This window comes from Monodelphis domestica, chromosome 1 (genome assembly GCF_027887165.1).
Source record: "Monodelphis domestica isolate mMonDom1 chromosome 1, mMonDom1.pri, whole genome shotgun sequence".
Taxonomy (NCBI): domain Eukaryota; kingdom Metazoa; phylum Chordata; class Mammalia; order Didelphimorphia; family Didelphidae; genus Monodelphis; species Monodelphis domestica.
In genome coordinates this window covers 305,712,347-305,727,789 of record NC_077227.1, presented here as the reverse complement: position 1 = coordinate 305,727,789, position 15,443 = coordinate 305,712,347, and the positions used below count along the sequence as shown (strand labels likewise).

Genomic DNA, 15,443 nt, shown 5'->3' with positions numbered 1-15,443 from the left:
ACTATTATGTTACTATGTCCCTCACTAACTCACTAAAATTTTTTCCCTAGAATATTTTTATTCGATGCCATTCAGTGTACCTATGTTAAGTACTGATATGAATTCACTGCAGCAGTAATAAATTCCTGCCATTGATCAAATCCAGCCCTCCTGTTTTTGTACAGCCCTCAAGCTAAGAATGGTTTATTCACTTTAAAACAATGTATTATAGTATTTCTAAAATGTAAAGACCATTCTTAACCATACAAAATTGGTGTTAGACCAGATTTGACCCTCTGGCCATAGTTTACTAACACTAATTTATAGTACCTATTTTAGCAAAATGTAATATCCCTATTTTCTTTAATCAAATCTATTTTTGCAGGCGCCTTGTCTGAAATTATTACTGCTACCTCTTTTTTCTTTAAGTTCATCTGAAGTATATTTTTCTCCTGGTTATATTTGAACTGCATGTCTTTACATTTCAAGTGTATTTCTTACAAAAACATATTGTTGAAATCTGTTTTCTAATTAGTTCTTTTAGCCACTTCCATTTTATGTGTTCATTCCCTTTATATTCACAATTATAATAATTATTGCCCTCCATCTTGTTCTCTTATATTTTTTCCTCTCTCACTTTTTTCACTTTCTCCTTCCTTTACAAAAATAGAACGTAATGTCGTGGTGGGGCTATAGGTGAGCCCCTGGGATTCGGCATGAGTACCCTTTGCAAGAATGCAAGACTCCAAAACTTAACTTAAAAGTAAAAAAAGAAATTTATTCATTTAGAAAGTAATGCTGAAAGGCCTGGAGACATGCTCAGATGTGTACAATGCCTCCTCGAGAAGATGGATTCTGGGTCTTTTTATACTCTATTGACAACAGGTGCTATGTGAGCAGAAAAGGGTATGAATTCAGGCAGAAGTGAGGGGGTTGGTCACTTGACCCAGGTCAGAGTGGTGTTTTATGTCCCAAAGACGGCATAGTTTGGGGGACAAGTAGATGTCCTAGATTACAACTGGATGGTATTGGGGCATAACCAGAATGTGTATATCTGTGTCCATCTTGAAATCTAGGGAAATATTTCTCTTAGGGGCCTTTCTTATCATGAGTCTTTGATATCCAGGGTTACCTTTTCCTCAGCATTAACAAGGAATGGAAGGAAGCAAAGGAATTTTCCTGCTTACAGTTTGACCCAAAGCACCTCTATAATGTAGGGCAGAAAAAGATAAAAGGCAGAGTCCCATGCCAGTAAGACACTCTTGACATTAATGATCCAAACTTAATGTGATCTGCTTCTGCAGTTTTTTCCTTCTTCTCTTACCCTTGCCCAAATCGGATTCCTTTCTTTAAACACCTCTTCACAATCTACCCTCAGACCTTGTGTGTTTTGCTTGTCACACATCCTTCTCTTAGTCTACCATTCTTCATATTCCTTCCTTACCCTTTTACTACTTCACTCCTGTTTTTTTTTATTAAGTTTCATTTACTTTTACACAAATTTTGCACGTGTGATCTTCCCTAATTAGAGGGAAAAGTTCAAGTGATACCCACTCCCTCCTCCCTCTTTTTATAGAAATTTCTACTTATACATCTAGATCATGAGATAATTAAGTTTCCTTCCCCTGTTATACCCTTTCTTTTCTATTTTTCTTCCATTTATTTTTTTTCATTTGATAAAGTATTTTTTAAAATATATTTTATTTGATCATTTCCAAGCATTATTCGTTAAAGACATAGATCATTTTCTTTTCCTCCCCCCCACCCCCCATAGCCAACGCGTAAGTCCACTGGGCATTAAATGTTTTCTTGATTTGAACCCATTGCTTTGTTGATAGTATTTGCATTAGAGTGTTCATTTAGAGTCTATCCTCTGTCATGTCCCCTCAACCTCTGTATTCAGGCAGTTGCTTTTTCTCGGTGTTTCCACTCCCATAGTTTATCCTTTGCTTATGAATGGTGTTTTTTTCTCCTGGATCCCTGCAAGTTGTTCAGGGACATTACACCGCCACTAATGGAGAAGTCCATTACGTTCGATTATACCACAGTGTATTAGTCTCTGTGTACAATGTTCTCCTGGTTCTGCTCCTCTCACTCTGCATCAATGTCTGGATGTTGTTCCAGTCCCCATGGAATTCCTCCACTTTGTTATTCCTTTTAGCACAATAGTATTCCATCACCAACAGATACCACAGTTTGTTCAGCCATTCCCCAATTGATGGGCATCCCCTCATTTTCCAATTTTTGGCCACCACAAAGAGCGCAGCTATGAATATTCTTGTGCAAGTCTTTGTGTCCATTATCTCTTTGGGGTACAGACCCAGCAGTGCTATGGCTGGGTGAAAGGGTAGATATTCTTTTGTCGCCCTTTGGGCATAGTTCCAAATTGCCCTCCAGAATGGTTGGATCAGTTCACAGCTCCACCAGCAATGAATTAATGTCCCTACTTTGCCACATCCCCTCCAGCATTCATTACTTTCCTTTGCTGTTATGTTAGCCAATCTGCTAGGTGTGAGGTGATACCTCAGAGTTGTTTTGATTTGCATCTCTCTGATTATAAGAGATGTAGAACACTTCTTCATGTGCTTGTTAATAGTTTTGATTTCTTTATCTGAGAACTGCCTATCCATTTCCCTTGCCCATTTATCAATTGGAGAATGGCTTGATTTTTTGTACAATTGATTTAGCTCATTATAAATATGAGTAATTAAACCTTTGTCAGAGGTTTCTATGAAGATTTTTTCCCAATAGGGTTGTTTCCCTTTTTCTTCCATTTATAAAGATCAATAAAACATAACAAAATCATTCTTATGCCTTTCATTTTATTAAACTCCTATGCTTCATGGTGATATGAAATTCCTAAGAGGACATTTGTTTCTTATATCACTGTTAGAATGTAAATTCATTCTTGAATAGTCCCTTTGATGTACTTAACCTTATTTGCCTTTCGTGTTTCTCTTGATTCCTGTGTTTGCATATCAAAATTTTGACTGCTCTAGTTTATTTTTGCAGAAATGTTGAATGTCTCTAATTTTATTCAAAGGCCCATTTTTTTCTTCCTTTAGGGATTACATTCAGTTGTTCTGGATCATTTATTCTTGGTTACAAGACTATGCCTTTTGCCATTTGGGATACTGAATTCCAAGATTTCCTCATTTGCACGGTAGTAGCCATAAACTCTTTTTTTTTTTAAACCCTTACCTTCTGTCTTGGAGTCAATACTGTGTATTGGCTCCAAGGCAGAAGAGTGGTAAGGGATAGGCAATGGGGGTTAAGTGACTTGCCCAGGGTCACACAGCTTGGAAGTGGCTGAGGCCAGATTTGAACCTAGGACCTCCTGTCTCTAGGACTGGCTTTCAATCCACTGAGCTACCCAGCTGCCCCTAGCCATAAACTCTTATGTGGCTCCTTGCTCCTTGAATTCTTTCTGACTGCTTTAAATATTTTTTTCCCTTTATCTTCCCAACCACAGGCTGAAAAAACCTGCTTCCAAGTATAATCTAGCAAGGTACAGTAGATAATAATTAGTAATGGAGACTGAGTTAAGAGGAAAACTAAGAAAGAAGTGTTAGGAAAAGCAAGAAAGAGGATAATCAAGTAGTCAAGTGCTGCACATAAAGATGAGAATATTGGATTGGGTATTTAAGAGATTGTAAATAATTTTGGTATGAGCAGTTTCAGCTGATTGATAAAGTCAGAAGTTAGATGCCAGGGCCTGAGAAGTGAGTAAGATGACAGTCTCCTCACATCCCACACCCTGAAATAGAATAAAAAAGAAAGAAAATAGGATCAAGTAAGGTTTTTGTTTTTGTTTATTTTTAAGGACATAGGAGATCTGGGTATATTTGTAGACACCAGGGAAGGAGTTAGTCAATCAGGAGGGATTGAAAATGAGAAAGAAAGAATGAGATGATAATGGGGGCAGTCTGCCAAGGAAATAGGAAGAGAAGGGGCCAAGAGTTCAAATATTAGGGTGGGCCTTCACAAAGAGAAAGGTGACTTCTTTGGCAAAACCTGGATAAAAAGAGAATGGTCATTGCATAAGCATTACAAAAGAATTAAGAGGATATAATGTATGTGTAGCAGGTTTTTAGGAACTATGAACACTCTGTGATGGGTTTTAGGGGTGACTATATCTCTTTTGCCCACTACTAGATTGTTATATTAATTCTCATCCTGGTTCTAAGATAATCAAGGGCTATGTTCTCACATTCCCCCATAAATTACTAAAATTGAAACATCCCTCTAATTAGTCACCCTTAGTCTTTCTTTACTTTATTAAAAATTAAATAAACTGAACAAACTTCTTTTCCCATAGCTTCCTCTTCTGTTCTGTCCTCTTCTGATCCCTATAATCTTCTGGCCTAAAAAAAGATCAAGGGTATTGATTATATAACATTATATAAATATAACAAACAATATAACATAAATAATTATATGCAATGTATCTTTTGGGAGACAGGAAAGACAATAGCCAGAATCACTTTTCCAATTCTTATAGGAAATCTAAAATTACACAGATAGTTAGTGGGTTAGAGGTGACTTTGGTGAAAGCAGTTTCAGTTAAATGATAAAGTGAGAAGTTAAATGCCAGAGGTTGAGAAGTAAGAGAAATGTGTTATAAACAGTCTCTCCTCTTCCCCCTACTCCTGAAGTTGGATTCCAGTATTTAACCTTATCACAATGCCAAAGTCTTTTATCAAGAATTCGTTTCATAGTATTTTTTTTAGCTAAATTAAAATCAATCCTTAAAAGAAATATTTCTTCAGACTCATTTTCACAGTCTGAAGTCTTTATTCTGTCTTCACGGTCCTCCACAAGCATCACAGTTAATGGCATCTCCAGAATGAGAGTTAAACTGAGTGTCATCTTGTAGACTTCTCATAGATAACAGATAAACAGTAACTCCCCAAGATTCCATTCACTATTAAAGATATAGTAACAGTATCCAAGTCCTTGGGGCTATTGAAGCTAGGGTTACCTATAAGCAAAGTGTTTAGAAGTTTTCCTAACAACCAGAGTACAAAGAAGCTTCCTAGATAACCCAGCCACAAAGTAAGGAAAAGTTCTTTAATAAACCTGACAGAATTATAGAACATTGACTGGGAATAGAAAAATATATGGGAATAGAAAAATATAGCCATTGGATGGCTATAACATCAGGCATTCCTGTGGTGGACTTTAAAAAATCAGGAGGCAGCCCTGGGGTGAGAATTTGTTTTTCACCTTTTTCTGTTGTGCCTCATGGAGACAGCATCAGGAGAGGGAGGATTCTTTCTCTTTCCTCCTATTTCACCACTGTCAATGCCAGGTAGTGCTCAGGAGATGACAGACCTGTAACTGGGATTGCCAGTAGTTCTAAATATAAATTCTGGTTCTTCCTAAAAAATGCTTAGTAGTAGATTAGGTCAGGATTTCACCTAAGCCTGAAGTTGGAGATAGTGGAGGTTGTGCTTAAACATTTGAGCCACATGCCCTCTCCAGGAGCAGCCTCTAGGGGCCTCTTGGAGAACAGAGTGAAAACATGATGAGAGACATCATGGGAGGAGAGATTTTAGTGGGCATTAGAGGTGTAAATTGTTTTAGTGACACATTTCCTACTTATGTGCTTCTCCAGAATGAATTCTGAGTGGCCATTCTTCCTACTGATGCCATTTATGTTTATATATACTTTCCCAGGTTTATGAAGGAGATGCTTTGTTGCTATTTTTTTCTACTATGCCTCTGCTTTGAGCTAATTATATCCTGGACAGTTTAGGTATCAAAGTGGATAGAGCACCAGGCCTTGAAATCCAGAGACTCATTTTATTGAGTTCGAATGTGGCTTCAGACATTTACTGTGTGACTCTGGCAAGCCAGTTAACCCTAATGGCCTCAGTTTCCTCATCTGTAAAATAAGCTGGGGAAGAAAATGGCAAACCATTCCAGTATTTTTACCAGGAAAATCCCAAATCGGTTCAACAAAGCCTCAGACACAAGGAAACAACAACAAAACTGCTGTCTGTGACTGACTATAGGATAAACAATTGCGGAGTGGGGAGAGAAAGGGAATTGCAAATTTAGAAGTACAGATCTAGACCTATGAAGTGCACTTCCCCTCAGGTCCATGGCGGGTCAGGGAGGGAGGGTGCTATGTATTTGCCAGCAAGTACTAGATAGATATTGTTATTATTACAGTCCAGATGGCAGCTAATTAACTTTCAGGATGACTGACTTTACTGATTTCTTAGAAATTTCATAAAAATCAGTAATGATATAAGCTGTGTACAATGGGGGGAAATCCCTAATTTTCAGAAATGGAGATATTGACTACTATTATAGAGCTGTGAGCTCTGGAAAAATAAGGTTTTATACAGTGATAATTGGCATTCGAAAGATGTTTGAGAAATCATTCTTTGTTTCTCTGATTCTTTTTTAAAATCACTGTTAACTCAAAGCCCTTTTTTCCAGCTGGAGGAATCAGGCTGTATTTGAAGCCTCAGAGAGCCCAGTAGCTACTCCTTGCTCTTTCTAACCCTTACCAGCAGGGGACGGTGTGTATGGAGGCCGGCTGCTCCACTCCACAGGTGGAGGCGTCTTGCCAGCGGGTTGGAAGCCGAAGTGCCTGTTGGGAAAGAGGGTGGGACGTGGGTGGGAAAGAGGAGGAGGAGGAGGAGATGGGGGTGGGGTGGGGAAATTGGGTAGGGGGCGGGGCGAATCATATCAGTTCCTTTTTTCCCCTCCTACCCCTTTCCCCCTTCTCCGCCCCTCTCCCCCCCGCCCTGGCGGCCATGGACATTCCCAGCATCCCCTATGAGAGGCGTCTTCTCATCATGGCGGACCCGAGAGATAAGGCTCTTCAGGACTACCGTAAGAAGCTGCTAGAGCACAAGGAGATCGATGGACGCCTCAAAGAATGTAAGCACTCTACCTTTGTATAGACGTTTTCACCCTTTCCCTCTCTTTGCCGAGGGGAGGCCACCTTGCTGGGGAGTCTCTTGAACTACAACATATCGGTTGTAGCAGAAGGCGCTTTGTCATCGCTCCCCTGAGTCTCGGCAGCCCGCAGCCGCTGCCGCCGGGTGCGGCCTGGGTGGCGCGGCCTGAGCCTCGGGGGCACAGGGGAGGCCCACCTTAGGAGGGAAGAAGGATGAAAGGACTTATCCCGTTGCAGTTGAAGGCCAAATATAATGGTAGAGGTGGCTGGGCCCAAGGACGACTTGGTCTCCTAAAAGAGAGGCTCTTGCCCTAGGCCCAAAGGGGCCGTGAACAGGAGGACTTTAGGCAGGGAAGCTCTGGGATTGAGAACGCCTGAGCAGAGGGAGGGGGAACACTTACGGAGTCCAGATAAAGGAGTGTATCGCGTATGTGAGTATACGAAAAAAACTTGTGGCCCTTGTGCTGGACTCTTTTAACCGCCAAATGCACCAAACTTGTTGCCTGTCTTTCATCTTCTAAATGAAAGGGTTATGAGCATTTTAGCAGGTTGTATTTTGAGTATTTGGGCTAATTTGATCCAAATAGTAGAATCTTGTGCTTGGATCACGTAACGATGAAGATGCAAAATTTTATTAGTTGGAGACATGACAACTTTCTAATGTCAGTATATGTAAATAATTATCATTGAGAGAACCCTTTAGCCATTTGAAACAACCATCAGTCAGATAGCCCTTGAATGTCAGATTGCCTTTTGACTTAAAATCAACATCCACTCATTAGAAAAGGCCTTAAATAGCCTTAAATTAATATACTTTTCTTTGTATAATCTTGCAATATTTTAATAAGAAATTTGATAGTGTTGATAAATGAAGATGCTTTATATTTTAATAAAAAAGCAGAAAATATTTAATATACAATTTCCAACTTGTTTAACATACTAATTGTTTTATTTCAGTAAGAGAACAGCTAAAAGAGCTTACCAAGCAATATGAAAAGTCTGAAAATGATCTGAAGGCCTTACAAAGTGTTGGGCAGGTAAATTGTTGATTTTTGGTTGTAGTTTTGGCTACTGCAGATAATTACAGTAAATAATAACATTTATTTTCTCTTGTAGATTGTGGGTGAAGTACTTAAACAGTTAACAGAAGAAAAATGTAAGTAGATGGTCAAAATACATATAAAAATAAGCTTTTCCTTTAAAAGAGATAGCTAAACCATAGAGATATTTTTAGTTCCAGACTACTGAAATAAAGCAAGTCATAGGAATTTTTTGGTTTCTCAGTTCATGTGGAAATAGTCTATTAAGTATGCAGTAGTATCATGTCTTTTAAAAAACCCAATGTATATATCTTAATTTAAAAAGACTATTGCTAAAAAATGCTAACTATCATCTGAACCTTTAGCAAGTCTTAATCTTTTTGCTGGTGGAAGGTCATGCCTCCATGTCATCGGCCTCTAACTGATCTGGATAGTGATTACTAAAGGCTGAGGTGACTATAGCAATTTCTTAAAATAAGAAAACGATGTTTACCACATTGCTTTTTCGAAAAAGATTTCTCTGTGGTATATAATGCTGCTTGATAGCATTTTAATCACAGTAGAGCAAAGTTGGAGTAAATTTTCTCAGTCTTGCAGTTGCTTTATCAACTAAGTTAATGTGTTGTCCTTCAATATTATTATTTCAGTGAAGAGGGATGAGGGAATGGCTGGTTGGTGGAATAGTCAGAATACATAGAACAAATTCATGGAGCTCCAAAATAATTGCAATAGTAACATCATAGTCCACAGATCATTATAATATATGATTATATATTAATATATAATATAATGATAATGTATCATTATAATAATAATGAAAAGGTTTGAAAATTTGTGAGAACCCCAGGTTGCCACAGACCTTCGATTTGTTGTTTTTTTTTTTAGTCTGCAAAGTACAATTAAAGCCAAGTACGATAAAATGAGGCATACTTGTATCAAAGAGTATAATAGAATAATTTGACAAACTAGATTTTCCTCCAACTAGTGGCTGCTGAAATTTTTAATTTGTGGGATTCAAATAAAACAACATTCCCTCCTGAAGATGTCTTTTAAAAAACATAACAGGGGGTATCTAGGTGGCTCAGCAAATTGAGAACTAGGCCTAGAGACAAGAGGTCCTGGGTTCAAATATGGCCTCATACTTCCTAGCCATGTGATCCTGGGCACGTCACTTAACTCTTACCACTCTTATGCCTTTGATTCCAAAATAGAAGGTAAGGGTTGTTTTTTTTTTTAAACAAGAATAACACATATGTATATGTCTATTATGAACCTGACAGTCACAAACGTGGTCAGAAAAAAGGATTTTATTTGAAACTGTACCACATAGCTTGGGGTGGTTTTTGTTTTTGTGGAGTTTTTTGTTTTTGTATGTATGTGTGTGTTTCAAATTTAACATGATACTACCAAGAGTACCCTTATTGTTTATACCCCTCCTGAACTTCCTTCTGTTCTTTAATGTGTATTTTTTGAAATGTTTCTTTAATGATATCTTTTCCCCCCCATGACTAGCACTTTTTCCTTGTAAAAAACAAGTAAAATCAAACAAAATAAATTGGCTTTATATTGTATTGGTTGCTCTGCAAGCACCTCATTTGATTCCTGCATCATTTCTTTTCCAAAAGAGAAAAACATCATTCATCATTAGACTTTGGAGTTGTGACTAGTTATTACTTTGATCAGTTTCAAAATCTTTCATAGTTGTCTGTTACAGTATTATAGTTGACATATAGATTTTTTTCCTGGTTTTGTTCATTTCATTCTGCATCACATCCCTTTCTTTATTGTTTATAGCAGAATAATATTCCATAACATTTTATATATCAGAATTTGTTTAGCCATTCCCCAGTTAATGGACACCTTTATTTTCAGATTTTTCACATGACAAAAAGTGCTACCATAAATAATTTTGTATATATAAAGAAAACCTTTTTCAGGTTTAGTTTTTTAAACATCTTTAGGTTCTGTGCTTATTAAAGATATCAGAGTGAAAGTGTATTCACAATTTTAGTGACTTTTGGATTGTAGTTCCAAGTTGCTTCTTGCAGATGTCTTTTAAAAAATGACTTTCACTTCTTTTTCCTTTCTAGTCATTGTTAAAGCAACAAATGGACCAAGATATGTTGTGGGTTGTCGGCGTCAGGTAATTCAGTTTTACCTTTTTTCTTATTTGACCAGGTATTCATTTATCAGTTCATTGAGTTTAGAAATAATATTTCAGAGATTCTTTTTTAGATATGGAAACAAGTCATAGAGACATTAGATGACATTCAAAATTAGACAGCAAATTAGTGGAAGAGTCAGAATTTGAACCCAAGTTTCTTAATTCCCAGTACTGTGTTTCAAGGCAGTATTAAGGTTTATACAATTCACTGGAGCTAAATTTATTGTTCACTTTGGGAAGCTATTACTCATTTCCGTTCTACTTCTTGACTTTTTGAAATCTGAATTGTGGCCCCACTAGTGCATTAAAACTGGTTATTATTAGCAATATTAGATTATTAGCAATTTGTTAGTTGCTAAATCTGATGACTTTTTCACAGTTTTCATCCTTAACCTCTCAGGAACTTGATATTACTAACCCTATCTCTTCTCCTGGATACTTCTTTAATCTTTTATTTAAATTTTTTAAACATTCACTTTTAAATTTTGAGTTCCAAATTTTCTCCCTCCCTTCAGCCCTCCTTCTACCCACTGAGGAGGCAATTCCTTCAGTTTTTATGATGGAAATGTAAGATTAAAATTAATATCCCAAAACTCCAAGTTATTACATTTTGTAAGATTTATTAATAATCACTTGAAGTAGGAAAAATACAAGGACAAAAGTAAAAATCTGAGTAAAGCCAGCTTTCCCAGCCACGATCAGGGGAAAAGCAAGAGAGGGCACAAGCAAGATGCCTTATATCCTTCCTACATTAGTAATGTGAAAAGGAACATGAGAAGCTGGGAAAGCGATTTTTGGGGAGCAAAAAAAGAATACTTTGATTCTCTTCCCAAATGTAACTGTTCTTTTAAAATGTATCTTGCTTTATAGTGATTCATGTTCCTTCCTCTAAGTGTAAGTATACTCCAGTGCTTTGTTATGAACCATTTTCTCTTTTATCTGTTACCATAGGTTCAGTGATCTCTGCATAGTTGTCTCCCAAATGTTCATATTGATTCACTCTCATTCTCTCTGGACTTCTAGTGCCACATCAATAACTCCCTTTTGAACTGCTTTTTACCAAAATTCAAATTCTTTATTTCTCTTGATGGGGACTTCTGTCCTTAAAATCAAATAGGTTTGCAAACTTGCTCATACTCTCATTTGTCTTAATCTTATTCTTAGACTCATCCAGCTATCAGGACTTAACACATATGTCTCTACAACATTTTACATCCATCACCTTCTTCCTCCTATTTCCAGTAACTTCATTTATATTCTTTCTTCTTGTGTTACTTTCCTTGTTAAGAATCTTCAGTGGCTCTATTGTTTCTATGATAAAATGCAAGCTTTTCTGTTTGGTATTTAAAGGCCTCCACAATATGGCTCCCACTTATCTTTCAAGTCTTGACATTTTACTTTCCCTCATGCTCACTGTATTCTGGACAAACTGGTCTCTTTGTTGTTCCCCATGTTCCATCACCTCACCTATGTGCCTTTGTACTTCCATAACCTGTCTTTCATTTCTAAAATGTACTTCCTAATCATTTCTACTTTTAAAAAATCTCCCATGCTTCCATCATATCTCAGTGTCAGGACTTAAATTCTTTCCTGATCTCTCTTGAGACCTTGCCCTCCATTCCACATTTGTTAGTGCTATATTGCTTCAGTTACTTTGTATTTTGTTCATAGTTCTTATTTATGTATAGGTGATATTCCCCTGGTAGAATGTAAGCTCCTTGAAGGCAGGGATTGTTTTTATTTTGTTCTTATGTTACCCAAGACTTTGCATATTATATTAGTACTTATTCTGTGCTCTTTGAATTAAGGTCTCAGAGACCCAACCTTTTTCTTTTAATTTTATCTGGTAGAAGCTACATTTGGGAAAATTTAGTAGCTTAGGATTTTGATTTTAGAAATATTGCTATTAAAGGTATTAGTTCAGTTATTTGTGTTTGTGTTAGTTACCAAATCAACTTTTAATTGTCTTACTAAATAAAGAGCATTTTGCCATTAAAAAATAGTAAAGAGTAAAAAATGCAGGTAGACATTTTTATCATCATGGTGTGTGATCATTTTATAAAGGTGATGAGTGAAGACACACTTAAGTGAAGAAACTTTAGGAATCGGTCATCAATTAAGCTCCTGCTATGTGCTGGACACTATGCTAAATGCTAGGGATACAAAGACAAAAATGAAACAAAATTGTCTGCTTTCAAGGAGCTTATGTTGTAATGAGAGAGACAACATGTACTATGTAAGGGTGTAAATGTCATACAAAGATGGCACAAGGTAACCTTGGAGAGGAAGTCACTGGTGGACCAGGAGTGGAGATGGCACTTAAACTGAGTCACAAAAGAAACTATGGATTCCAAAAGGCAGTGATGGGGGAAAGCATTTCATGTATCAGAGAGTGCAAAGGCATAGAATTAGAAGATGGAGTGTTGTGTAAAAGTAGCAAGTAAGTTAGTACTGCTGAATTGCTGGGTGTAGAGGCATTCTTAAGTTAAACTTGACTTGATTTAATGTCCTAAAAATTCAGGTTTGATATTAGACTAAGGCATTTATAGGTCATTTAACAGTTAGCAAAAGGTTTTCTTAGTCATAACAGTACAGAGATTTTTGGGGTTGTTTTGTATTTAGGTGATAAGAGAGATGTTAATAGCCTTAGCCATTAGTCACTTGTGCCAGTCAAATCTCAAGGATTGTCTCAATACCTCTTAAGGGAAAAACTAACCTAACTGGCATGAGGTTAGGGGTTAGAATACTTCACCTACCACACTGCATCCCTTGGTAATAAGGTCTAGAGGACATTGGGGGACATTATTGGTTACTCCTGACTTCTGATACTGATTAGGCAGGGGGGAAAACCCTAAAACAAAAACAAATAAAAAATAAAATAATGTAACAGTTCCCTGAAGAAGAGATTGAATTAATCACAAGTCTAAGTAACTTATTTGTTGAATATAATCCATCTGGTGGGTGGTGACAGTATTTGCATATTATAGTGGTTCTCTCAATGTAATAAAGGTCACCATAAGCCAGAGCAGCACCAGGAACATCAGGGATGTCACACAAATGTTGACATTTCATGCATAGTAACCAGTATTTATAACTGATCAGAGATAGTTGCCTTGTACCAATACTTGGTAATTCTTAGTTCACCAGCCAGGTTCTCTCTCTCCCTGGGAGCCCCCTGGGTGAGAATAATATAATACAAACTCTTTGTGCCATTTGAAGGCGCTATGGAAATGTTTCTTTTTTGTGGGGGATAGGTAGATGTTTTCAAAACTCCTCTTGCCAGAAAGCAAGCCCAATAATACCATCCCTTAGTCTCCTCCAAGCCTTCCCTGGGGATTTTTTTCTTGGGGAGTTCATTGATGGCTTATTCAATTCCTTTTTCTGAGATGGGATTATTTAAGTATTCTATTTCCTCTTTTGTTAATCTAGGCAATTTATATTTATGGAAATAATTCATTTAACCTAGATGATCAGATTTATTGTCATAAAATTGGGCAAAATAGCTCCTAATGACTGCTTTAATTTCCTCTTTATTAGAGGTGAAATCACCCTTTTCATTTTTGATACTGATAATTTGATTCTCTTTCATTTTTTAAAAATTAATCAATGCTCTATTTTATTTTTTTCTTAGAACTAGCTCCTAGTTTTATTTATTAGTTCAGTAGTTCTTTTACTTTAAATTTTATTAATTTCTCCTTTGGTTTTTAGGATTTCCAATTTAGTCTTTGACTGGAGATTTTTAATTTGATTTTTTTCTATTTTTTTTTTAGTTGCATGCCTAATTCATCAAACTGTTTTTTTTTCTCCATTTTATTGATATAAGCATTCAGGGAATATAACCCCTCCCCCCCCATTACTACTTTGGCTGTATCCCATAAATTTTGATGTGTTGTCTACTCGTTCTCATTTTCTTTGATGAAATCATTGATTATTTCCATGATTTGACACCCCACCCACCCCCTCTGTCCCATTTATCTGTTGCTCCTGGAGAATATTCTACTTTATCTGTTATCCTCTGCAAAAGTCAACTGCTACCCCCTATGCTGAGGTTGGAAAACTCCCTGTAGTAGAAACTGAGCTTTCTTTCCTTTTTTTAGATAAAATGTTGCCCTAAATCTTGTTGGGCTATTAGTACTTGAGCCTGACTATGCCCTATTATATGGTAGGCCTGCCTCTCTAAGAAAAGATTTGCTGTAGGCCAGTACTTCCCCCACCCCCCTAATGCTAGATGTACATGGGTGCTCCTACTTCTGGAGCCTACTCTCCTATGCTGACTCTGGTACATTAGCTTATCCCCTGACAATCTACCATAGTTGATGAAGTCATGCACCATAGTCCCATGTGGCTCAGGAATTTCCAGATGCCTGACCAATTATGTCAGGGCTTGGATTTCCCTTCCTGTCAGTAGTCATACTGTTCAGTACAGCAATTACTTCTACTAGGGCAGTTGGGTGGCTCAGTGGATTGAGAGCCAGGCCTAGAGATGGGAAGTCCTAGGTTGAAATATGTCCTCAGATACTTCCTAGCTGGGTGACCCTGGGGAAGTCTCTTAACCCCTATTGCCTAGCCCTTACTGCTCTTTTGCCTGGGAACCAATACACAGTATCGATTCTAAGACAGAAAGTAAGGGTTTAAAAAAAGACAAGAAATTACTTCTACTACCACTTGTAACTCATTGAAGTATACAAGATCCCCTGACATCTGCCACCAAAATTAAAAATGCCTAGCTCAGGCTCACCTAGGTAGCAAGGTGGGAAAGAGCACCTGGGGCCCAAGATCTACAGGAGATTCTTCCTGGAATCTTTAGAAAGAGAATAGTCCATAATGGAGAGTGAAAGTAGAATCTTTTAAAACTGTTGCAGCACCCCTGCCTGTTCTCAGCAAATTAACAAGGGTTCAATTGAAACATTTGTCTATAACCCCAATTCTTGAAAAATCTCTGGACTCCTAGGGAAAATTGAAAATTTCTTTTTCCCTCTGTAGTTTATACCAAAGATTCAAAACAAAGACCACATGGTAGAATTCCCTTTGGTTTCATAAGTGCCAAATTAGGAGAGAAAACAAAAACCATAGAATTTCTTCAGCATTATTGTTTGACAAGCCTTGGTTTGTATTCACTATTGAGGTCCCTCTTGCCACTTTCAGCTGTTTGGTTTGATTCTACAATCAGCACAAAACTGCTGCTTATCTATTTAGTTGCTTTGTAATTTCTAAAAAGCCATTCAAAATCTAATAGTTCTTTTCCCCTTTCACCTAAAATATGACTCTCAAAGCTGAGTGGGGCCTTCTTTTGGTAGGTTTCCTCTGAGGTACTTAATTGATAATGACCATTGCAGGACAGTTC

At 37.3% G+C, this 15,443-nt stretch overlaps 1 protein-coding gene across 2 annotated transcripts in view; it reads left to right on the top strand.

Moving 5' to 3' along the window:
• The first annotated feature begins 5,015 nt into the window (after positions 1-5,015).
• Positions 5,016-15,443, top strand: part of PSMC6 (proteasome 26S subunit, ATPase 6) — a 35,901-nt gene continuing 25,473 nt past the window's right edge. Inside the window, exons 1-5 of one of the 2 annotated variants that reach the window (XM_056811090.1) lie at positions 5,016-5,034; positions 6,764-6,876; positions 7,853-7,932; positions 8,012-8,051; positions 10,026-10,078. In XM_056811090.1, the coding sequence (XP_056667068.1) occupies positions 6,792-6,876; positions 7,853-7,932; positions 8,012-8,051; positions 10,026-10,078 (258 nt within the window). In that variant the 5' untranslated portion in view covers positions 5,016-5,034; positions 6,764-6,791. Of the gene's footprint in view, positions 5,035-6,726; positions 6,877-7,852; positions 7,933-8,011; positions 8,052-10,025; positions 10,079-15,443 lie in introns of those variants that run through there. The other variant, XM_001365010.5, reaches the window with a different exon arrangement.